The sequence below is a fragment of the Acomys russatus genome, chromosome 21 (assembly GCF_903995435.1).
Source record: "Acomys russatus chromosome 21, mAcoRus1.1, whole genome shotgun sequence".
Lineage (NCBI taxonomy): Eukaryota > Metazoa > Chordata > Mammalia > Rodentia > Muridae > Acomys > Acomys russatus.
Genome location: NC_067157.1, coordinates 54,969,056 through 54,994,922, shown reverse-complemented (window position 1 = coordinate 54,994,922; position 25,867 = coordinate 54,969,056). Strand labels below are relative to the sequence as shown.

At 38.7% G+C, this 25,867-nt stretch overlaps 1 protein-coding gene across 8 annotated transcripts in view; it reads right to left on the bottom strand.

Annotated features, from left to right (window-relative positions):
- The window catches only part of Qki (QKI, KH domain containing RNA binding), a 1,257,190-nt gene that overhangs the window by 1,179,124 nt on the left and 52,199 nt on the right, over nucleotides 1-25,867 (bottom strand). For all 8 annotated transcript variants that reach the window (XR_007832573.1, XM_051164117.1, XM_051164118.1 and 5 more), the window contains exon 4: nucleotides 1,317-1,460. Coding sequence is in view for 7 of the 8 variants with exons in the window: in XM_051164117.1 (XP_051020074.1) it covers nucleotides 1,317-1,460 (144 nt within the window). In the remaining variant the exon portion in view is untranslated. The remainder of the gene's footprint in view (nucleotides 1-1,316; nucleotides 1,461-25,867) is intronic.

The window sequence follows — 25,867 nt, the reverse complement described above, 5'->3', positions numbered from 1 at the left end:
GGGAGTACAGCCTTGTGCCACTGTGGGAAAGATTAAGCTTTGTCACAGGTGGAAGCAGTCTTGGCGGGCTTTACCCTTGGGGCACCCCATAAATACCTTGTGACAGACTGAGTGGAGCCATCCAGGGCCTGGAATTCAGGAAGCAGACCTGGGAACCCCACCTGGGCTATTGTTTTTCTAATTGACCCTCAATGGGAGAAGGAGACCGCCCTTCCCACGTGACTCAGGCAGGTGGGAAGGAGAGAACAACAGGTTCAGCCTGGGCTTGAGCTGTGTGGAGCAGCGAACAGGCCGGACCAGCACACGGGCCAGAGAGACACCTAAGGACCCTTCCCGTGGGACGGATACAGGAAGGTTCACTCTTTTGTCCTTTTAACCTCTTTTCCTTCTTGTGTAAGGTAGTTGGGTTGTATAATAAAGTTTAATTGTTAAGAAACAGAGCCAACATGCCACCATGTCCAGCATACTTAAAACTTTTCAAGAAAAATAAAAATAAAAATAACAACAACAAAAGACCCCAAGGCACTTTAAACACCCTACTGATTGCTGAGTCTATATTCTTCTCCTACAACAACGAGAAACTGTAAAATTGTAAAATACAAGATGCGTGTTCGCTTGTCCAGCCTTGCTCGCCTCCCCCAGTTCTCCTTAATGCTAACTTCAAAAGTTCCATCCTAGTTCCCAGAATAGTTACATGTAAGTTTCCATATATCAGATGTCCCCAACGGCTTTCAGTAACCGCTCTAGAGACCCACACCCAAGCCCCCACAAAGAGCTTCCCAATGCCAGATGTCCAAATGTCCATATGGTCTAACTTGATCAGCAACCCCACCTGCTTTGTGGTTTTAGCCTTTAAAACTAGCCTGTAACAGCTGCTCGGGGTCCTTCACCTCCTGAGTGCCGAGGGACCCTGACACATCAACAATTGGGACTTCTGATGTGTCAGTAATAAATTTTACCTATACCTCCAGCCTGTGTGACTTGAGTGGTCTCTCGCAGCGACCCCCTTCCTGAATTGGACTCCAGGGTCCAACACAAAGCAATTTAAAAGTTTACTGTGACCTTTAAGAAGTAGGTTAATTAGATTTCCTTCTCCACCACACCACTTCCTTCACAAAAGTAGGCAAGGATTTCTGGTTAAGAATTTGAGCAATTCTGTCTTTTACACTATATATTTAATGAGCTATATATTATTTTTTCTATTTGTGGTTAAATAAAATCACTAACAAATAGCAACCCACTCTTTATTAGTGTAACTTCAAATCAATCCAAAAAGGGATTTTTTTTTTTAAACTAAAAAGATGAAAATTACTTACTGCAGGTACCAGTAACTTCTTCACTTCTTCAACCGCTCTCTTCAGCTTGATTTCTGCTCTGTTCTGAGCGTCTTCCACAGTGATTAGTACATGTAAATCTTCATTTAGATGCTCCCAGTTGGGCTTGCCTCTATTTTGCTCTTCCTAAAAAATAAGTTTACAAAGCACAATATTACCAATACTTTTCCCCCCAAAGACAAAATATACCTTTTGTAACATGAACCTACTGCCAGTTACTTAAAGCAGTGTTCCTATTATTTTGTTTTGATGATATTACAAAGCTTTAAAAAAAATTTTCCAAACGTAAATCAAATCCTGGCAATAGGAATAGTTGGTTAAATAAGAACTCAACAAATATTCACCCTGCACCTACTACATCTGGCTCCGGGTAAAAGTGACCAAGAGACAGCACCGCTACTCTAGGGAACGTGCAGTGCCATTTTCAAACTGTAACAAGTAACTTTGAGAAGTGTGTTACTTCTATATTTTACTCATGAGAAAACAAAGTTATCAAAGGTAAACAAGTCATTTATCAATATATCACAGCAAATAAGCTGCCACATTAGGAGATGAACCAAAGTTTCATTCTCCAATGTAGTGATATTCATTTCAATAGCTTTAAATAACACTGGTTTCTAGTCAACACTAGGAAAGTGTTTTGAGTATAGATTGCATCATGTAAAAGAAGTACTGATTGCTATATTTCAAGTAATGAATGTGGAAGCAATAACACACAGCAAATGACTGACTAGATATTGGTTTAACTGTATTCCCACTGGCCTTCACTTTTAAAGTAAACTATAAAGTTGGGTGCTGCTAGGCAAGGAAGCAGCATGCTTTTTTGGGAGTGTGGCCCCTGCTGCTGCCCTTGCTCCAGTGGATGGCTGTAGACCATGCATGTATGAGTAGCACTAAGTGGACGTGGTGAGGTTCTAAAAGCTATAATTATAAAGACGGACATGAAGTTTGAAGTCAATGTGTCTAGGGGTATCCCCTGAGGGAACTGGAGGGGGATCTAGGGAGTTGGATTATAAATATAATTTTCAAATAATAAAATAAAAATGAACTATAAAGTCTAGTCTTGCATTGTATTAAGTCCCAAACACATGTTTTATAAAGAATTATCTATGTCTCACTTCTTTGATAACTTCTGGTTACCAAGCAGAGAATACATATACATGTTGAAAGCCTTATCGGACTTATAACGGCATGTGGCCACATGCACATTTGACAATTTATGAATGTCCAAAGTATTAAACTTGAAAAACAATTTAAGAATATAAGTATAAATATAACTGCTATACAAACTTAAAGCAAATTTTCAGAGGTAAACAATCAAAGGAGCCATTGTTAGACCTTTTTTGTAAAAGTCATTAGTCTGTTATTGTGTCAACTATAGTCAAAGGAAGTAAACTGGCATAATAAAACAGGGTCTCCTATTATTTTTCATACTAAGGATAAACAATGAAGACAGAAATAAGATCTGCCAAGTACAGGATTCTGTTTTCTCAGTTAATAACGTTAGTAGAAAAACACACCTACGTAGTCAAGGCACATGCTTCTAAGAGCAGGCTTACAGCCAGCTAACTAGATCTCAAGGAAAAACAGTAATAAACACTGCAAACTAGTAGCCCAAAGCCTATCTGTTTCAGTATTAAATCACATCATTCCTTTTAACAACACATTGTACCAGACCTGGGATTTTGCAGGTTACTGTATTAAAAAAGCAAATCCCATGGCAATATCAATGTGGAATAAAACAGCTGCAGTGCATTATTAGAGAATCTGAAGAGCACCCAAGAAGACAAATACAAATAAGTATTAATGTATCTATTTAAAATATTTTCAATTTAAGAGATTATATATATACACACACCAACTTAGCTAGTTGTCAGTATTTAATAAATGAAGGTATGAACTAAGGTGTATCATGAAGAGCTTTAGTGATAAGGAGTCAATTAATCAAGAAACTGGGAACCCTGGGTTCACTTACATGGCAAAGAATACAAAATATACATAAATATTTCTATGACAATAATCAATTATAAATCTATATTTTAATGTTAAAGAACACTTATATTTCTCAGCAAAATTTATATATCCCTCTGGTAGACTTGGAAAAACTCTATGTATTGCCTGGTGAACTACAAGTGTGCCTATGTGCCTAAATTCATCTGTGTATAAGGAACTTTCATTTCTAGCCAAGACAAAGATGGAGGAACAACAAGACTCTCTCTAAAACAACCAAAGCGTATTAGACAACAGTTACAAGCTACTAGAAATTAGGCATTGAAGAAGAGAAATGGCAATGTGTGGTGAGGGCAGGGACTAGGCTGTAGCTGCCCAACTTGAGAGCTTTAGTCCCAGTCTACACACTAGAAGACACTGAAAGAGAGCAACTTGAGAGTTCAGGAAAAGTGATGCAGGAAGAGTTCAAGACTGCCCCTCAGTCACTGTCATAGGGGAGGGGGGTAAGAGGAAAATGGGAGGGAGGATACAAGGGATGGGATAACAATTGAGACGTAATATGAATAAATTAATAAAAATTTTTAAAAAGGAAAAAAAAGAAATAAAATGTCTAATAAGAAAAAAAATAAAGATTGCCGGAGAGCTACTAGGATCCCCTCAAGTATTATACTCAGCAGTTCCTAATGCCTGCTTGGCAGCAGATTCTAAAGGCCAGGAAGCAGCCTCCAAAGGATTCCACATCACAAAGTACCTAGTTCTCTCTTTCATGGAACTAGACTGAAATATTTCATGATTCATTAACAGTATCTCACAGAGAAACAATTCAATCTCATAAGCCACTATTCAAGTATTGCCCAATAAATTACAAAATCAAGACTTAAGGGGACTAAACTTTTTCCAACTAAGTTAGCTACTTCCCAGAACAAACCTGGAAGGGTATTTATATGAATAAAAATATATCTCCCCAACAATGTGAAAGTCTCTATCTCCTATCTCCTCAGAAAATAACAGTCATCATAGCCAGGCGTGGAGGCACACTCCTTTAATACCAGCACTCAGGGAGACAGAGGCAGGTGGATCGCCACTGTGAGTTCAAGAACAGTCTAGTCTAGCTCAGGAGAGGTAGGGCTTCATAGAGAAACCCTGTCTCAAAACCAAGAAAGAAAGAAAGAAAGAAAAAAAGGAAGGAAGGAAGGAAGGAAGGAAGGAAGGAAGGAAGCAATTAGTTCGCAGTTATCAGTCAGAGATGGGGAGAGATCTCATCAAATAAAAATGCTTGCTCTGTGAACACAAGGAACAAGAGTTCAAATCACTACCACTCTACAGAAGACATGTTTTGGGGGTAAGGGGCTAGCATGTGTTATAGGCAGAAGCTCTAAAAGGCTCACTGGCCAGCCAATCTATTTCAACGGACTCCTGGTTCAGTCAAAGACCTATCTCAAAAAATAAATAGGTACGGAAGAGACAGTTAGGAACATCTACAGCTCTTCCAGAGAGCCTGCTTCAATTCCCAGCACATGGCAGCCCACAACTATCATATCAGATAGTTTCAGATCCATGAGATCTGACTCCCTTTGTTGGCCACTGTGGACACTGCACATACATGGTGCATAAATACACATATAGCTAAAACATCCATATACATGAAATAAAACAAACAAATAAACAAATGGATAAGTAAGGTAAAGACCTACAGAGAAAAGACACCCAGCCTCATGTTCTTGCCTTTGTGCACAAGCATGTGTGAACACATGCAAGCAAGCAAACACACACACACACACACACACACACACACACACACACACACACACGGTGGGGGTCATTAAAGATTGCAAATTAGACAAGAATGAGATGAAAAAAGTCAATTAAAACAAATCTAGAAATGAGACACATATTATAGTCAACAGACAAAGACTTGAAAAGCTACCTTGTGTTAGTGAAATATTCAAACACTAATGAAAGAAAAAGCCAAGGAAAATATAGGCAGTAAACTTCGAACCCCTACCCAGACTAGGCGATGGACAGGACATTCTACACTGTTAAGTGGAGAAGGAGATCTGACTTTCACACAAACTCTGGTGCCCATATTTGACCATGTCCCTTGGATGGGGACGCCTGGTGGCACTCAGAGGAAGGATAATAGGTCACCAAGAAGAGACCCTATGAGCATATACAGGGGGAGGAGGTCCCCCTCAGTCACAGACATAGGGGAGGGGAGTAGGGGGGGAAGCGGGAAGGAGGGAGGAATGGGAGGATATAAGGGATGAGCTAACAACTGAGATGTAATATGAATAAATTAATAATAAAAAAAGGAAAGAAAGAAAAAGCAAAGGCCCTAATTCAAAATATTTCATAAAACCTTAAAAAACTGAAATCATGACTTGCCACAGAAATCTTTATTCACAGAAAGTACAAAAGACAAAGGACTTAAGGACACACTACTTCTTCTGTTGGACACAGACAAAGGACTTAAAGACACACTGTATCTTCTGTAGGCCACAGGCAAAAGACTTAAGGACACACTATCTCCTCTTCTCCTCTGTAGGCCACAGACAAAGTTGCAATATAATTTGTCATTATGCTTTACTGAAGGGATATATTTTCTAGTTGTAAAATACTTCAGGAAATGTGTCTCCTTAACAAATTCATCAACTTAAAAGCCTTGTGAAGAACAAAAGCTCCACCTACCCTTCATGTTTTCTTAAAAATAAACATTTTTACTTACAACTTTCCAAAAAGGCAAAGAATGAAAGCTTTCACTGATGCTGAGCTGATAAAAATTATTGCTCCAACCAGATGTGGAAAGAAAATGCTTCAAACTGCAGCTGAGGTAGAAGAGTCACAAGGTCTAGACCACATAAAGCATAAAAACAAACTCTAACTGAAGGAGCGGTGGCAATAAAATGTTTCAACACCACAAGACTAAGCAATTATTTCTAAATATAACAAAACAAAGTGACACCAGACACAATGTAACTAGCATTGTGTACAAATATATTCAAAGTTTTCATTTAAGGTAAAAGGAAATGACTAGAAGATTAAAGAAAACAGCATTATTTTATACAATCAATCAGAATTTAGCAGCATATTAAAACCATTTCCACTGTTCTCAACTAAATAAAGATAATTTCTAATAATATTTTACCATGCTTATATTCTTTTTACATACATTACACAAAAATAGTTGCCTTTCTTTCCTTCTTCCTTCCTCTATTTTTTCCCCCCTCGGTTTTTCAAGACTGGGTTTCTATGTGTAGCCCTGGCTGTCCTAGAACTTGCTCTGCAGACTCAAAGATCTACCCACCTCTGCTAGAGTGCTGGCATTAAAGTTGTGCACCACCACACCTGGCTAGAAATAAATTTCAAATAACTTGGCCTTATATCTCATGAAAAAAATACTGTGTGGCAGAGCTAAAACGTATGTAATACTGGATAGTTCAAATGGCTACTGTATTGAGGAGCCCTTTCTTTCTCTAATATTTAAATGTTAGCCACCACCTTGCCACTCTTAATTATTTCGTTGGCCAAATACAGCCCCGATCCATTTAAGACAAGTGTGTCCAGATTCTATAAATAATAACTTTGCTTAGATAAAAACCTACATTACTACCTTCCTTCATAGTAAACATTAGAAGGAGTCTGAATATTAAACACATAAGCTTGAGCTTAATAAAAAAAATAAAAAACAAAAACAAACAGAAGGCTGGACTACAGTGACCCCTTACTGATCTTAATCTTCCAGAAATAGCTGTGTGCTATTTGATAGCAGTAAAACGTCTGTTTCTTAGTCAACAATGAAATGAACCAAATCATAGGGAGTTAATGTTTGGTGTCATGGCTTTGTAAGATGAGGTACCTCAGCTAAGCTGAATCTAGCCACCAGGATTCCCCTTCTAAACTTAGGATGGTATAGCTTCTTTTTTTTTTAAACTGATGTAATGATTGATTTTCTACTCTTCATCTTCAAGTGTTTAAAATACCAGAGGGAAAAGTGCACATATAAACCCCACCATCCTAACACCATCTGCTGGCCACTCAGGCGCCTCTGTGCTCACTGCTGTTCTTCCTGTTTAGCTTTCCCTTCCTCCTACAGGACGTATATATCATATTCAAACAGGTTGGCTTATTCCCACTGCTCTACAATTATGAACAAGAACAACAATCAATCAATCAATAAATAAATCTCAAGATACTCTTGGATTGCTCCACTTAACGATTCATTATTTCCTATTAAAAAACAAAATAAAACTTCGTCACATTTTTATTAAAATCATCATTACAGAAATAGCATTTTACAAACAAAATCATCGTGTATGCTTTCAAGTTCCTAACCCTAAAGTCTTTGACTGAATTTTCCTAATATTTCCAACATCTACACTTGGTTCTACTTATTCGAGCATTTCACTAATTCTTTTTCTTTTCTTTTAAATACTTCACTGTCTGAACTCAATCCTTAGAACTGAAAAATGTAGGAAAAGATTTGAATCCCTCATGTACACAGATAACAATACTTTATTGTGCTATGATGCATATGGGAGTGGGGTGCCAGATCCTGCAAAGGGAGGCAGGTTGGGGGACAACTTTGGAGAATCCATTCTTCCTTCCACTGTGGGTTTCAGGGGTTGAACTCATGTAAAAGTGGTACAGCAAGTACTTTTTATCCACTCAGTCATCAAGGGCAAATGCTAAGACACTTCTTAAGTAATACAGCAACATTTTTGAAGCCTGACATGTCTTCTTATACTGCTGTTCTTGCCTAACCATTGGTGCTGTGGCCAGTACTTTAAATCTTCGCAAAGTAGCCCAAAGAGTAAGGCACAGACAGCACCCCAACCACTTTCTACTCACAGAGGATGTCGGGAAGGCTGAAAAGACAATGGGGCAGTGCAATCTTGTCTGCTGTTTGAGCAGAAGGTCCTGGTCTCTTTATAGCACAGGAGCAGGTGTCATAGCCTTCTGCATCCCTGGTGCACGCACATCAGACTTGGGGACTAGCTGCAAATTTGAGGGTACTGCTCCTACTTTTCCATCAATCAGAAATCCTGCTTCCAATTCTAGAAGCACAGGTCTTCTACCAACATTTGGGAAAATGTGGCAACAAGTAAACTTGTCAATTTACGTAAAGATTTTTTTAAAAAGTAAGATTAAAAACAAACAAACAAACAAACAAACAAAACCCAAAATAAACAGACTTTTCATAGTTCATGACTATGAAACTTCCAATAGCTTGGAGGAAAATATGATCATTCTTAAAGTTGCTGTATTATCAATGCTCAGGAGAGCAGGGACTACTATGACATTAAAAAAAAAAACTGTGAATGTTGATATATTCCTTTTATTGTGCATCACAGAATACAATGAAAAAATTGTCTAGTGAAAAAGCTGTAAAATGACACTGCTATTAAATATGAATCAATCTGCTTCTCGTTTCAGCTTAATGCAAATGTTGCTAATTTTCAGAGGAGCATTCTCTGAGCTGATCTTCAGTGTTCTTGCTTAATAAATTTCATACCCATCAAAGCCTGTTCTTTATTGCTTTCCTTTTCTTAGCTTTTAATCTACTTTAGCATTCCTTTGTATTACGTGAAAACATGCATCTCTGAGGGGCACTCCTAATTTTCCATCTCATGCTGATTTCTAGCTCAAACTCACTGTCATTAAAGAACAAAATGGAATCTTTGAGACTCCTCAATCTAACAAGACTTTTCTTATAGAACACATAGTGAGCATGCCAAGCATCCCACACACACTTCATCCGCTATTGGGTACAGTGTTCTCATTAGATCTGCTTCTCTATCAATGTGTGTGCCTTACTTTTACTTCTGGTACTTTCTACTTTACATGGTTTTAAGGCATGGTATTTGGTAAATACAGCTTGTGACCATAATCATATATTATATTCTATAATTTTCTATATGAAGAATCAAGTCTGAAAAGAGTTTTAAATTATTTTCTGTTCTATATTGTGTTTCTCTTACTACTATTATTTTTAATTTAAGAGTGCATGTGTCAAAAAAAAAATTTAAAAAAGGAGCCGGGCGTGGTGGCGCACACCTTTAATCCCAGACGTGGGAGGCAGAGGCAGGCAGATCGCTGTGAGTTTGAGGCCAGCCTGGTCTACAAAGTGAGTCCAGGATGGCCAAGGCTACACAGAGAAACCCTGTCTCAAAAAACCAAAAGAGTGCATGTGTCTGCATGTGAGTGCCCACTGATTAAGGAAGAGGGCATCGGATCCCTGGGAACTGGAGCTACAAGTGGTTGTGAGCTGACTAATTATGGTTGGTAACAATCAAGCCCAGCTCCTCTGCAAGAACAGCAAGCAAGCTTAACTCCTGAGCCATCTCTCCAGCTGTCCCCGTTTCTCTTGCACTGGCTATCTTTTTGTGCCAGCAAGAACAGAAATGATAAAATCAAACATCCTTGGTATCTTTGTGAGCATAAGCGGAAAAAACACTGCATTGCTTGATGCTACTTTGATTAGTTTGTAGATGAAATTCAGCAGATTGAGGGTATCCTTTTACTTTGAGTTCTCTGGCTGTTAGTCATTAACATATGGCCAAGGATATCCTCATCCATCTATAGACACAATCACAGTTCTGAGACTGACACCACTGATATGATGGGCGGCGCTAATTGACTAAGAGATGCTAAACTACTCTTGCAAAATACGCATTGCTTGGTAAATGACGCAGTAACCTACTTATATATGTCAATTAAATTTATTAACACTTGTTAATAAATAATTAACATTTGTTAAGTATTTTGTTATCTGTGTACATGAGGGATTCAAATCTTTTCCTACGTTTTTCAGTTCTAAGGATTGAGTTCAGACAGTTGAACACAAAAATATAACCTTTCCTTTATGGGGAAGTTTTAGATACAGCTCAGATCTTAACCAACACAGAGATTTTTTTGGCCTAAATTTCCTCACACAACAAGATATACTGGCACACACCTGAAATCCCAGAGCTTGTGAGGTGGAGATAGAAGGATCAAAAGTTCAAAGCCATGGGCTACATGACACCCTGTCTCAAAATGTTGTAAATGATATGTATCCCTCAAGAACTTTTAAAATAAATATAGGATCTCTAGTTTTCAGACACTGGTTATCAGTGTTCTCTATCTGTTGTGGATCAGCCTAATTAGAGCTTCATCTATTGCGCTAATACCATGAAAGGCAAATATTCAGTTTCATTACACTTCTCTATTGTCTTTTTTCAATTTCAGTAACTTCCGTCTTATATTTCTTAGTTTCTTTTTAGTTGTACTAGGCTTAGTTTGTTGATTTTTGACATTTTTCAGACGATAAAACACTTATATGTAAAAGTCCACTCTAAACAAGTTTTTACCCCACAAAATTTTGTCTTGTATTTTTACAATCATTCAACTAAATGTTTTCTGGTTTCCTCTAAGTCTTGGCCAATGAATCACAGAGAGTTGTGTTGTCCCCCCCCCCCAAACACTTGGTATTTAATTTCTTGATGGTCAACGTTTAAATTATACAGTTCTCACTAATTCCTTACTCTGTGACATTGTTCCCATGTATCTATTTTCAAGCCAGCTGTATCCTGCAACCTCACAGTACTTTTGAACAACCTCTTCCAGCTTCTTCCACTGTTACTTACGCAGTTTGTGGCAGGACTGAAGCTACAGCTGCTCATGTAATACAGTCTCCATGTGCAAACTATTCTGCTGTTCCTGAGCTTCCTTCCCAGTCCCTGTTCTCGACCCTATGCCCTCCAGCCACCTGTTTGTTTTTAATTCATGTCTTGTATTTTTAATGGATGCATATATGTGCCTGGCTGTATGTCTGTCCACTGGCTATGTGTGAGGGAGCTACCAGAGTTGAGAAGACCACAGATGCCCTAGAACTACAGCCAAAGGTGGCTGTGAGTGCTGGGAGTGCAACCGCAGTCTTCTGCAAGAACAACAGCACTTTTAACCACTGGGCCATCGCTCTAGTCTCTCTGCCGTCGTACTCGATCACCCTCCTGCTTCAGCGTTCCCTATATTGGGAACCATCACACTCGCCTGATACTGGCCCTTGGGTGTGTTGTTTACACATGTCTATTCTGACATAATATCTCAGTGTACACTGTGCTCGGTGTTCATTCTACCAGGCTCCTAGTTTGTTATATGGAACCTGCCTATTTATAACTTTCAACAAACTTTGGAGACTTTAAGCCATTACTTCTTCAAACATGTTTTTTCAGCCTTATCAGCTTTCCCGTCTTTTATTGGATGTCAAGTGTGTGTCTGCTACACCATCTGAGTGGGGACTAAGAAGAGCAACATCAGTATAAAAGAAGCCAGTTGACAAAAGTGGCTGTGGGAGCACTTTACCCTGGCCTACAAGCAACAAAAAAGAGCGTGCAGGAAAAACAAAACAAAACAAAACCTGGATATACAAATTGGAGAGAAGATGAGCCCTAAACTAATGGTCATGAGCATTTTCCCCCAGCACTCTAGCCCATGTCCACTCCTGGGATTCTTTCTTATAAATTGCTTTTATTCCACTTTGTCATGTGTTCCTGATGCAATTCTTTATCCTGGGACACAAGAAGTTGGAAAATAAGCAGGTGCCTCTGGAATTCTGATCTGTACCTATAATATGCAAACTCCAATTTTTCCAAATGTCTTCCCCATTTCTTGGTTTCCTACAATGGGAAACTTCGTTTGCACTACCTTCAATTACACAGGTAAGTCCATCCAGTAAATATAATCTAGTTACCAACTTTATTCATCAAGAGATTCTATTTTTAAGTTTTAATTTTCCATCTGATTCTAATTACTGCTTGTACTATCTATCGCTCCCCATAGTAGTTCACCAGAATCCTAAGGACAGCTATTGTGAAACACCTGTAGGGTGAGGTATGTATGGTAGTTCATGCTTACAACGTCAGCATTTGGAAATCTAAAGGTTCTAATTTGAGAATACCCTGGTCTACACGACAAGATCATTTTAAATGTAACTCTCAATCTTAGTTTTTTAAATGTGGTTAATCTTTCTTGATTTTGATTTGCATGCCGATTCTGTTACTCTGCTTTTGCCTTTAGCTGTCTGGTTTCTGGTAGGCAATCATGCTGGATCAGTGGGGAAGCAGAGCCCCGCTCTTGTGCATACCTTCAGCTCAGATTATTTAAGTTCTTTCAAGCACACTTAAACTTTGGGGACTGTTTTCTCACCTTTTCTCTTCCTAATCTATAGTATTAAGGATTCTTCCTGGTTAAACTTCATTCTACTCATTGAGGGGTGAACAGGCCACAAAACCAGGCTTATTAATATTTTATATAATAACATCCTTCCTCCACTTCGAATTCTGAAGTTCCTTATAGGAAGTTTTCCTAACAGGAGTTTACACATTCACCACAAAAAGTTGTTCTTACTTTGACAATTCAAAGCTTTCTGTCATACCGTCAAGCAGGTATGGTCTTGGCACATAACACAACAGCAGGAAACCTGAGAGGTGTCCCAGTGAGGATCAGTATTGATAGTGTAGCAGAAGGCAAAGGCTTAGAAACAGACCAATGCCTAATTTGCAAGTAAAGGATACGCGATCAAAAGGTTACACTGTGTGACACACCACAGCTTCCACGACAAGATGGGTTTTGTGCTTTTGCTGTATCTTATGCTCTATGGAGGAAAGGCTGCAAGGATGGAGGGCAGATACCAAGGGACAGGAAGATGACTGGGAATGGGATGCATGATAAAAAAGTCACAAAGAATAATAACAAGTTACTAAAAAAAAAAAAAAAAAAAAGTCCAGGCTCAGAAGCATCCTAATTCTAGCACTAGAAGGTAGGAATAGGCAGACTAACCCCACGCTAATCAAAAGACCCTATGCAAAAAATCATGAACAATGTCTAAGTAATGACAACTAATCCTTCACATGTGCACGTTAATACACACCAACACATTAAAAAAACAAATACAAAAACAAAACAAACAAACAACAATAACCCCCCCCCCCCCCCGAAAAAAAACCAACCCTAAGGACAGGAAAGCTGTCTCAGCAGGTAAAAGAAGTAACCATGAAAGCCTGGTATCTGAGAGTTTGGTCTCTGGAATTCACAGTAAAAGTTGAGAACCAAATCCTGAAATCTGTCCACTAATCTCCACAAGTGTGCCACAGCACATGCATGCCCAGGTCACACACTGGCAGGCATGTGTAGATGTGCATAAACAAACAATATTAATTTTAAAACACAGTATTGAGAGAACAGTAACTTCATATAAAAAGAGCAAGCTAATTCAAAAGGATATTTTTAAACCCAGGGGCTACCTCAAACACCAGAGATGAAAGGTCACAAAATGTTACATTTCCAAGTGTCTACCATGTGACAGGCAGGTTACAGGTTACTGAAAATAAGTAACTGTGAGATAAATATGTAACTGACTACAGAATATACTGTTTACATGAAAATACAGGTGCTATTATAGAAAGAATAAATGAGATCACATCTTTTGATGGAGTATTACTTACGACTGAAACATTTCAAAAGTCCAAGTTAAAACCAGAAACTAGATCAGGTATTTGGTAACTGTTCAAAAATCACAAACTACATGATCTATCAGGGCTAAGATCAGTCTTCATTTATTCAATGGACTTCCTGCAGCTGGAGATGACCTCAAGCCAAGTACACAGAACTATAGCACACTTTAGTACTGTTGATCACGCATTAGCTGCTTTCACAAAATAATGTTCACTCGAAAGAAGTGCAAAAATCACACAACGTCTTAACATGATGTATTTTATTTTATTTTACTTTGAGATAGGGTTTCTCTATGTAGCCTTGACGGTCCTAGAACTCTCTACGCAGACCAGGCTGGCCTTGAACTACATGGCTCTGTCTCCAGACTGCTAGAATTAAATCTGTGAGTCACTATGCCTGGCTTCAACAGATAAATAGGTAAAACTTCATAAGAGTACCTGAAATATCTGTTAACTCCACTGCAACTAACAATTTATAAAAAATAAATCCTTTTTCCTAAAAATGAGGAAAAAGAAAACAAGTAGTGTTTTTAAAAACATGGCATAATAATCCTAAATTCTTAGATTCAGAATAAACTTTTAAAAAGATGAAACAGAAATTCGTGAAATAAGAAAATTTGCAGTGACGGTGGGTTTTTGTTTTGTTTTGAGGGGAAAAGGGGGCATTGCAGACCTTTCTGTAGTTCCCTGGCTCAACCCAAATCCTAGACTCTTAAGGACTTTGCTCTCACACTAGACGTATCTAGTTCCTCAGGGACTAAATGACTAAGTAGAATTGATTTGACACTAAAACTAAAATAGGCTTTAAGCCTGTGGTTACAAGGGTTAAATTCAATAAGAAAATATAAAAAAGGCTCTAAATACTCTGAAAACCTTGGAAATTAGTGGCTGTAGAACTTTCAACATTGAAGAATATAAAATCTCTCAAATTAATAATACAGTGAAAGGAATATCTACAACAACTCAAAGGACTCATATTATGGTAAATAGACTTTAACCTTAATGGCTTACAACAAACAAAGCCGTCGGTAACCAGCTGGGGCGGGGTGTTTCTTCTCACATATTCCCAGCATATTCTAGCTGTTTAATACAAGTTTTAGTTTTAGTAGTGAGGTCACTGATGAAGCCACTGCTTTCCATATCAAACAAAGAAGGTAATTAACAGTCATTCTGGCACCATTCCTTATCACCAAAACACACAATGGATACAGGCTCTGTTACAATAATGCTCCACTGGTGTGTCAGTGTCACATTCACTTCTCTATCACACAAGCATACATTTACTGCTCAGCCAGACACCTATAATTAAACACAAGAGGACTGTGATGTTAATACTCAGGCTAGCTTGCAAGCTAGGGTCCCCCCTCACTGTAAGGATGATTGCCTTTCATTTTAAAGTTTGAAGTAGCTACAGTTCACTTAGTTTTGATTACATAGCAATTAGATATGCAAATACACAGATCCAGAAAAATACGTTTTCAAGCTTCAAATTGTGAGCAATCAGGCCCATTCTCTTCTCTTGTATATACAAGCAAACTCATTAAACAACTATTGTCTCAAAGCATCTCTCTCTCAAGCTCCCCCGCTTGCTTTGGTAATGTCATAAACATCCTGAATACATCTGCAGCTGCCATCTTTTTTGGTGACTTCTTAAATGTGTAGCGGGGAGGAGGGGAAGAGGCGCATGGAAAATTTCTAAAGAGAAGAACATATATAATCTATCCTTAACACCAAGATACTGAGGTTGGATAACGCACGATTTGCCGTAAAATTACTTTTTAATATACAATTTTAAAGCCAAATGTGTACTGTCTTAGCTCATGTTTGTAATTTAAACGTAATAGGTTATGTTGAAGCAGGAGAACTGTCTTTAGTCTGTGGCCATCATGAGCTAATTATAATTATATTTAGTAATTTCCAGGCTAGCCTGAGCTACAGAGTAAACACCTACCTGTCTTTGAAATTATACTCCTAGGCTGGGTGGAGGTAACACACCCCTCTAATCCCAGTGCTCAGGAAGCAGGGGCGCCTAGATCTCTGTGAGTTCAAAGCCAGCCTAGTCTAAGAGGGGAGACCAGGATAGCCAAGCCTACACAGAGAAACTGTGTCTAAACCCCTTCAATAAAAAATAAAATGTATTCCTATTAATTAATATCAATAATTAATAAGCTAAACAAACAAAACAATAAAACGTGGGTCCACTAGATGGTTCAACAGGTAAAGGTGCTTGTCATATAAGCCTGCCAACTCAAGTTTGGTCCCCAGAAGCCAAGTAAAGATGTAACAAGATATCGAATTCCACTAAGTTGTCCTCTGACCTACACACACACAGAGACACACACCATGTTACAAACATAGCACTCACACAGACACAGGGCCAGTAATAATGACAAATGGTTACTAAATAATCTAGCCATTTGACTGAAAACCATTATAAACTCTATAGCATTATCACGTGGAGAATCATGCAGTTTAGAGAGAAGATTTTTTTTTAAGTAAACTTATGTATGACCTGGAAAATTACTATGATCATCCATATTATCTGTAAAATATAGCAACCTTTTGGCCTATCACATGGTAATTAATTTCAAATTTCAATTCTGCTTCTTAACCTTAAGTATGATTCAAAGTGATGTTGGCTTTATTTTCTTTTTTGTAACTTAAGCTATAGTAATTTGTTACACAAAAGTGAAAATATATATGTATGTCCGGGCAAGTGCATGCACATTTGTTTATGTGTATGCCAGAGGACAACTTTGCTTGTCGTTCTTGATCCATCAGTCATACCTTGGCAGGGTCTCTGGCTAACTGGAGCTTGTCAAATACTCCAGGGTGAGTAACCATTGAGTTCCAGGTACCTTTCTGCCTCCACCTTCCCAAGACTGGGATTATTAATAAATGCATGCCACCATATCCTGGCTATTTCTCCCCTTTTAAGGTGTGTCCTGGGGACTGACCTGAGGTTCTCCAGTACTTTACTGACTGAGCTATTTGCTCAGGCCTCTGAAACTGCAATTTAAGTTTTCCTTCTGTATTTATTGGACACTCCTATACCTCAGAAAATAAGAAATTGACTAAATTTATGTGTCTTACACACAGAGATTACACCTAAGGTCTGGTGCATTCTAGGAAGCGCTCCATCACTGAGCTATCCATTTCCTCTTGCTTCCCCCACCAAAAACAAAACAAACAAGAAAACTTAGGAAAAAATAAATATCAATTATGTCCACATTTCACTGACATCAAAAAATAAATTATTACCCTTGGAGAATATCGTCTTTGTAAGCAAACACAAGTAAATAACACAATCAACTGAAACACTATGCTGTCTATTCAGAGACTGATACTGGATTTGGAAACCCAGTGAAAGCTGAAATTGTCTCCAAAGTGTTCAAATAAATCTAAAGCAAGACTCCATCTCCCACTTCGATGACTACAACAGCCTAACAGATCCTTTCCTTATTCCAAAGAACTCTCTAAAATTTGTACCTGACACCATCACTCTTAATAATACTCAAATTCCTTGAGTCATCTACAGGCAATACTATAAAGAGATTTTATTAGCATCCCCAACACACGCACACACGCACACGCGCACACTCACGCACACGTACCCCTCTTCTCCAACCACACGTATCCAGCTCTATCAAGGACACTTCCATCTTATGCTCCCCTGAGTGCTTCTGCCCATTCATTTCCCCTTAGGTCCCCCATGGACCCATCACCATCCTTGGTGTGCATCCACAACTTAAATTGTCCCTTTTCTCGTCTTTCTTTGGTGATCTTATTTAAAAGAACTCTACCCAGGCCAAATACCAATGACCCAATAGGGACACTAACTGAGACGTTCTTGTTTGCTTTCTGTCTTGAATTATACCTCACGACAACAAAGACTTCTGACTCTTGTATCTGCCTCCCCAAAAATCAAAACCCAGCCCAGAGTTAAAAGACTTGTGAGGGCATTAGTGATGAGGTGAATGATGGTCATCGAGTTCTTTCAATTTTAAAATTATTTTGAAGTACCAAGTTAAGAAGGCATTAGACGGTTCAACTTTTATTTTCCAGATCTGCTACACAGATTTCTCAAAAGTGCCACCCATGAACAACAAGATCTCATCAGTAGAAATAGATTCTATTTCTCCTCTACAGAAGGAATCCTGTGTCTGTCACCAATGAAGACTTCAAGTGAATTATGCAGCTGTTTAGCTGCTCCTCTCTTCACTGGCCCCCATTTTTCTAGCAGTCTAGATTTGTTGCCCCAAATCCATGAATGAGAAACTTAATCCTCAACATAACAGTGGCAAGTTGGACCTTTCAGGAGGTATTCTGGCCTTCAAAGGAGGGAAATAAGGGAATCTATTTGTTCCTTTCATCTGTTTAAACTATATTTCTCTTTGGTGGAAGATAAGAGCAGTGGAGACTCCTATGGAGTGCAGCCCTCAAAAAACAGCCTCAAAAGTAGTAACCTTTTATTCATCACACATTACCTATTCTCACATAATCTCTTACAGTTGCAGGAACAGACCTTACTGATCAATGCGGTTCTAGAATTTTACAAAACAAAAAAATGCATATGCACAGACTTAAGACTATTTTAACAGCAAGTAATAAGTCTCTAGCAACACCCGTGTGAGTAAACCACATAAACTAGTTTCTAACTGTACAAAGTCAGCACTCAAAAATTTGAGGAAATTTCAAAGACTAAAGACAAACATCAAGAATCTTGGAATATTTTTTTGCAGCAATTTATCATAAGGTGTCGTATAACTGAAAGGACAATAGAGTGTGACAGATCGTTCTGTGATTGCATGCACCTAACCTGTGGCTACAATAGAACGCACCCTTTCCTAACACCTCCAGAAGCCTCACTGGACAATTACCAATGTTTATTTGCCACCAAGTGACTCCTAACCCCACAGCGTGTATATATATAATTTTTTACTTAAAAATTCTTCTGCATGTGTATAAAAATGGTGTTAGTTTTTCACTGCAGGCGTATTTTCTGCTGATAGTCTACAAAATAAATCTTGTATTTTAAAAATGTGTGGTAAATTCTAATCTATTGTGAAGTATTTCTGAACAACTACATTTACTATGGAAACGTTAAGATAAATGAAAAGATTAGAGCACATATTTAAAAGACAAACCTAACACGAAAATCCTTTGCTATTAGTTTAACCCATTAACTAATGAAATGGCAAGTGTCCTGGAAACAGCATTTCACATCTCACAGGCTGAGTGCTGTGTAATTGGTTAATCAAATCCCAGTGCTCTGGGAATGAATGATGAGAAGCTATTGATAATTACATCATGTCAGTGATATAGCTTAGGCTATTTTGGGCAAACTGAGATGTAAGATTACCTTTCTATCCTCTCAGATCTATTATGATCAAAAGCGATGAGGGCAGGAACTCACAAGGGACAGGAAAAGGCATTTCCTAAACTGAGGTTCTCTCCCTTTCAGGCACCTCTAGCTTGCTTCAAGCTGACATGAAATTATCCAGCACATAAGCAAATCAAGTTATATTAGCTGTCAGTTACATAGAAACATTTGTAGCTGTAGCTTATACACTTGAGGGAGGGTTGTAAAGTCAGTTCTCACTATGTGTACTAAAATCACCAGCAACGGTTAATACTAGATCCCTACTCTCAGAAAAAAGATTCTTAGGCAAATGAATACATGAATTACTTACTGGTCACAACATTTTTATTAACAAATCAATAAATAACCACATTTTATTATGTTTCCGCTTAAAGAAACTTTTTTAAAAGTATATATATATAAACCATTGATTCCATCAACACAAGAAGGAAACAACTGTCTAAGCTTTTCTGATGCAAATATTTTCTCCGTAAGGTGTCAGCCTGTTACTCTCAAAAACACTACTAGACAAGCTCCTCAGTACCACGCCTGTGGAACTCCTGAAGAGAGAATCACCAGTGGGAAGCAGGAAAGCATGAAGCACAGGAGACTAAATAAAGACCCTGCAGACAACAATGCGTGTTGTGGAGCACTACAGCATAAAGGCAGTGCCTCGTCCTGTCCTGTCCCAGGCAGAAAAAACAACATTTAGATGATTCCTTTCTGTCATCCTGCATGTTTCCATGACTAAATGCAACTCATCTCTGACTTAAAAAGATGTTTTAACAGTGATGAAATTGCAAATAGTGTCACTGCAAAGGATGATGATCAGCTATATGTTGTCCCTCCCCAAAAAACCTACAAAGTGTTTTTAAAATTATGCCAAACCCACATTTTAAGGAGCACAGAAGTTCACTGTACAAATATATATATGTCTTTTTAAATTTTTAAAATTTATTTTGGTTTGCTGTTGTTGTTTAAGTTTGTTTGTTGGTTGGTTGGTTTGGTTTTTTGAGACAAGGTTCCTCTGTGTAATAGCCATTGGGTGTCCTGGAACTCTGTAGACCAGGCTGGTCTCGAACTCACAGTGATCAGCATGCCTCTGCCTCCCAAGTGTTGGGATTAAAGGTGTGTGCAACCATGTCCAGCTTGTCTTTAAAATTTTTAAGTGTGAGTGTGTGTGTGTGTGTGTGTGTGTGTGTGTGTGTGTGTCTATGCACATGTGAGAACATATGTTTGCAGAATCCGGAAGCAGCTTTAGATGCCTCGGACCTGGAGCTGCAGGCAGCTGTGAGCCACCTGAGTGCTGCAAACTTCAGTCCCTGCAAGTGGAGTACACTCTCTTAGCAATGACGCCATCTCTCCAGTTTCCATTCTAACTATCACACTTACACCTAATCTATGAGTATAATTTTTTTAATTTTAAGTCAGAGTTAAAGGAAATTATAAAGCCACATTTTCAGAGCAGAAAAAAATGACCCCTTAATTAAGTTACTATTCAAAAACAAAAAAATAAGTTACTATTCTTTAATTTTGAGATGATTCCTCACCTGAGCATTGCCATGTGTTGCAGAAGGCAGATCATCATGTGAAATGTTGCTTGGCTATGAGCACTGGGTTGGTCTTCCACTCAGAGCGCTATGTGCCCTCCTCGGCCTCCCAGTGTTGAGATTAAAGCTGTGTGCCATCATACTCAGAGTGTTTTAGTAGATCTAGATTTAATATTCTCAAGCAAAAGAAAAGTGTTGGAGGGTGGGCTAATGTATCTTGATGCTAATTACTGCTTGCTGTCTCTGTGACCCACCTTTTGACCAATAAAAGGCCAATCACCTGGGCAGGGCAACTGAAATGGGTGTGGCTACGGTTCCCAGGCTTGGAAAGACAGAGGAATCCAGGGAAGAAGGAGAGAGACCTGAAGCAAAGAGAGAAGAAGGCTGCCATGGGTTAGACAGAAGAGAAGCACTTGGCCAGCGTGGATGGAGATTTGGCCCAGATGAAGAACATTAGCAAGTATTTGCGATTATGGATGGGAGGCAGCTTGATAGAAAATATTAGAAGCAGATTGCATGAGATTGGGGCAGGTATGGGAAACCTGCCTCACTGTGGGAAGTAGTTCACAGGATTGATATCTGCCTGAACCCAGGTTAACCAAGGCTATTTTATAATATAACAGCTGTCTGTGTCTTGACTGATTGCTAGCCCAGCATACTAATAATATATATAATGAAAAACAACAGAAAAGAACAATCATATTAAGTAAACAAAATACATATACATCAGCATATAAACAACAATGAACTGTATTGGGGTATTAGGACTTTAAAAGATGAATTTCAATCAGTATCCACCTCCCTAAATACTAAGCATAAAAGCCTATTACAAGTTAAATATACGTGTATTTTAAAAGATGAACTAACTGCTTTTCCTGCTTCTGACATTTTTGTTGTTGTTGCTAAATCTGATGCCCCACATTCTATGTCATTCATTTCTTAGTATTCAGTGACCTCACAGCTTAGATGAGCAGACAGCACCAGTCAGAAATTAACTTATTAGTTTCAAAGACAACAATCATTAAAAATTATTAGAATATCCAAGAGTTCCCATTTTAGCTGTTGAAAAAAGTAGGCAATGATATCATCCTAACTCTTACATTGCTTGGTATGCAAGATACCACAGGTTCAATACCCAGCGCAAAAAATACATAGTAATTAATTAATTATCTTTAAAATAAAAAGAATTCTTTACTTCTTAAAAGTCTACTTCTCCCCTACTCTGATCTACCCAATGGACAGGACATTCTCCACAGTTATATGGAGAGCGGGGACTGACTTTGACATGAACTCTGGTGCTCCATATTTGACGACCTCACCTTGGTGGGGAGGCCTGGTGGCACTCAGAGAAAGAATAAGCAGGCTACCAAGGTGAGACTTGATAGCCTACAGCCATATAGTGGGGGAGGAGGACCCCCTCGGCCATAGACCTAGGGGAGGGGAATAGGGTGAAAGCCGGAGGGAGGGAGGAAGAAATGGGAGGATACAAATCATGGGGTAACAATTGAGTTGTAATCTGAATAAATTAATAAAAAAAATTTTTTAAAGCCTATTTCTCTGATAGCTAATTTTATAGCAACCAGGAGCGCTTTAAAAATCAAACATTTTAAAATAGAAGAGCAAGAAAAAACTGTAATAGTATTTCACAGCTAAAGGATTCAATGAAAAATACAACTACTAGGATAGATTAAAGCGGCTGACTAGATTCATGAAACTGCCTACCAATTTGCTGTTAACATGGCTAAAGGTTTTTGTTGTTGTTTTGTTTCAACACAGGGTTTTCTCTGTGTAGCCTTGGCTGTCCTGGACTCACTCTGTAGAGTAGACTGGCCTCCAACTCAGAAATCCACCGGCCTCTGCCTCCTGCGTGCTGGATCACAGGCCTACATCACTGCACTAGCATCTAAAGACATTTTCTAATTGAAATTCTTCATTACACGACATGAAAAGGAAAATGAAGCAATACAGCACAATGATACAGACAAGTGGCACCTTCCTAACACTTCTGTCACCAGTGAACAGAACCTTCTAGAAAACAACCAAACTACAAGCTACTCAAATATTCTTTAATTGACTGTAATCCAATCAAGCCTTAATTTTTAAAGGCTCATTAAGAGCCAGCTGGTGAAAAAATGGACTCTCAGTTTACTAAAAAACTCATGTTTGATTTCATTAGACATGGGCAAATAACTTATCCTGATATTAGATCTATGGCAGAGTAATTAAGTAAGTTTTACAGGTTACTTAAAATATTCATTTTAATGAACAAAAGTAATTCTCATTTGGCTCTTTTTAGACTTTAAAAACTGTCACAAATTCAATGATTGTACATCAAAGTAAAATAATTGTTTGAAATCCTCCAAGTCACAGTGAACATGTAAACAGAAATGTAGCTAAATAACCCAGTCAATATTCTAAAGTTACTTTCTATTTTTTAAACACTATTGAGAACAAAAGCAGGGAACAGCTCTGTAAGAGCTAGCTGACAGCCTTGAAACACTAGGAGACCATGCCCCAAGCTACATTGTAGCTCATAAATAGGTTAAGTCAAGCATACTTCAAAAACTTTAAAAAGCATTCTGACTGCCGAATTTTGTCTGATGACATAGTTTCTCTGAAAGCTAATTTTACTACATTTAACAAAGAGATTGTCTCCAGTGAATCTGATTTTTTCTTAGAGTAGTTTTTTGTTTGTTTGTTTGTTTGGTTGGTTTTTGTTTTGTTTTGTTTTAGCCATAGGTGGTTTGAAGAAAATGAACTTAGTTTTTTCCAGAAGAACAAATATTAAGAGGGCCTCAACCTGAAATATCTCCCATGGGTTCATGTGTCTCAACACATTCCCCACTGCCGCCCCCACCTCAGTCACACTGCTTGGGGAGGATATGAAGCCTTTAGGAGGTAAGGCATAGCTTGCGAAGACTACTGAGATGGTGGGCTTAGGGGTTATACGTGGTTCTATTTTCACCTGACCTCTGTTTTCCTCACTGGCAGAAATGGGAAAAGCAAGACACACCAGGTACTTTCCAAGATGGAGGGTACTATAAGACTCTATCCTCTGCACCGTGGGCCAGAGTACAGCCTTCCTCTCTAACGCCACATTTGTCTGTTACCTGACAACAGTGATTTAAAATGTAACCAACACAGCAGGTTTATTTCTGTTTTAAAAGTCAACCATTTGATTTCCCCATCTGACCAAAAATATAAGACTAAGGTGTCTTTAGTTACTGTTACTATTGGTGTGATGAAACATCATGATCAGAGCTGGCACGGTGGCACAGGCAGGCAGATCTCTGTGACTTCCAGGCCAGCCTGGTTTACAAAGTGAGTCCAGTACAGCTAAGGCTACACAGAGAAACCTTGTCTGGAAAACAAAAACAAAAATAAAAACCCACCATGACCAAAAGCAACTTGGGGAGGAAAGGGTTTACTTCACTCACAGTTCCATGTAACAAGAGCAATCAACATTTCATTCAAAAGCAATGAGGAGATGGAACTCATGAGGGGCAGGAACCTGGAGGCAGGAGCTGATGCACAGGCTATGGAGGATGCTGCTTACTGGCTAGATCACCATGGCTTGCTCAGCCTGCTTTCTTAGAGAATCCAGGGCCAACAGCCCTGGGATGGCACCATCCACAATGGGCTGGGTCCTAGTCCATCAGTCACTAATTGAGAAAATGTCCCGCAGCTGGATTTTATGGAAGCATTTCCTCAACTGAAGTTCTCTCCTTTCAAAGAATTCTAGCTTGTGTCAAACTGACATAAAACCAGCCAGCACGTAAGTAAGTCACTGGCACTGTGGACTACAGAAAAGACTCAGAGATGTGTTATTAATTTAATGTGTTATTAAGGCCAGAGGAATGCTAAGATAGATGATCCTGAATGTGGCGTATTTGCTTAGCACAAAGAGATGTGATGTTAATTGGATGGTTACAATTTGTATACACACATTAAAATGCCATACTGTACTCCATAAATGTATCAATTATGTGCTAACTAAAAATAAAACTTCTACCCACAAAAAGATGAAAGACCAAAGAACTGACAACTCAAAGACAGCCATCTAACTTCACTACAGGATTCCTAAGCGGGTTATCCAAGGCTTCGTGATCATTGTGGCTGGCCCTTTTAGCCTATCTCTTCCAAAGGTATCAAGTTATCTTTTTAAAATAATTAACATACCGTTAAAACTGCTGCTTCCCAATGAAAAATAAGTTATTTTAACACAGCATTCAGCTGTGTCTTCAATGTCAACACAGGTTCTCCAACTGTGTCTTAAACCTTTTACTAAGGCAATCAAAGCACTCTGACCCACCCACAGTAAATCTTGTTTCTAATGCCTGGAAATCCATCATCCAGTATCCATAAAGCCTTCAACCTACGAAAGAGCTCATTGAATTCCACCAGCATAATGTACAAGCACTGTGATGCTTCTTCTACATTGCTATCTTTGCTAACTGTCAACAAGCAACCAACCCACTGGGAAGCTATTTTAAGGCAAAAATCTTAGAAGATGGTTATTAACTACAACGAGAAGTAGTAAAAACTAAGCAGCCATCACCATAGAAAGATAGTAAGACTAACTTACTAGCCTAGCCACGCTCTAAGCCACAGAAGGTAACAGCATCAATTCCACAGTCACAGCTCCATAGCAACCAACCTGTCTTCATGGCTGAACACTACTACTTAAGCATTCACAACTTAAAAAGTAACACTTAAATGAGAAAATCTTTTAACAGTTCCTACTCATTTATTCATCTTGTTAAAAATTATCAATAGGCTCAGTGTGGTGGCACACACGCCTTTATTTCCAGCACTCAGGAGGCACAGGCAGGTAGATTTCAGTGAGTTCAAGGACAACCAGTGACACAGAGAGTTCTGCCTCAAGAAAAAAAAAGTAAATAAATGGTAAATATGGCCACTGAATATGTTGACCACACTTCAGTGGATGGTACCAAATCCCATGTAGGCACATGTAGGCAACACTAATTTAATAACTCAGTGAGTCTTTAAAAAAAAAAAAAGAAAAATGGGGCTGGAGAGGTGGTTCAGTGGTTAAGAGCAATTGCTGTTTTTACTGAGGACCCGGGCTGAATGCCCAGCACTCACCTGGAGACTCACAATGGTCAATGGCTCAGAACTCCAGTTTCAGACAATCTGACACTCCCTCTGCCCTCTACA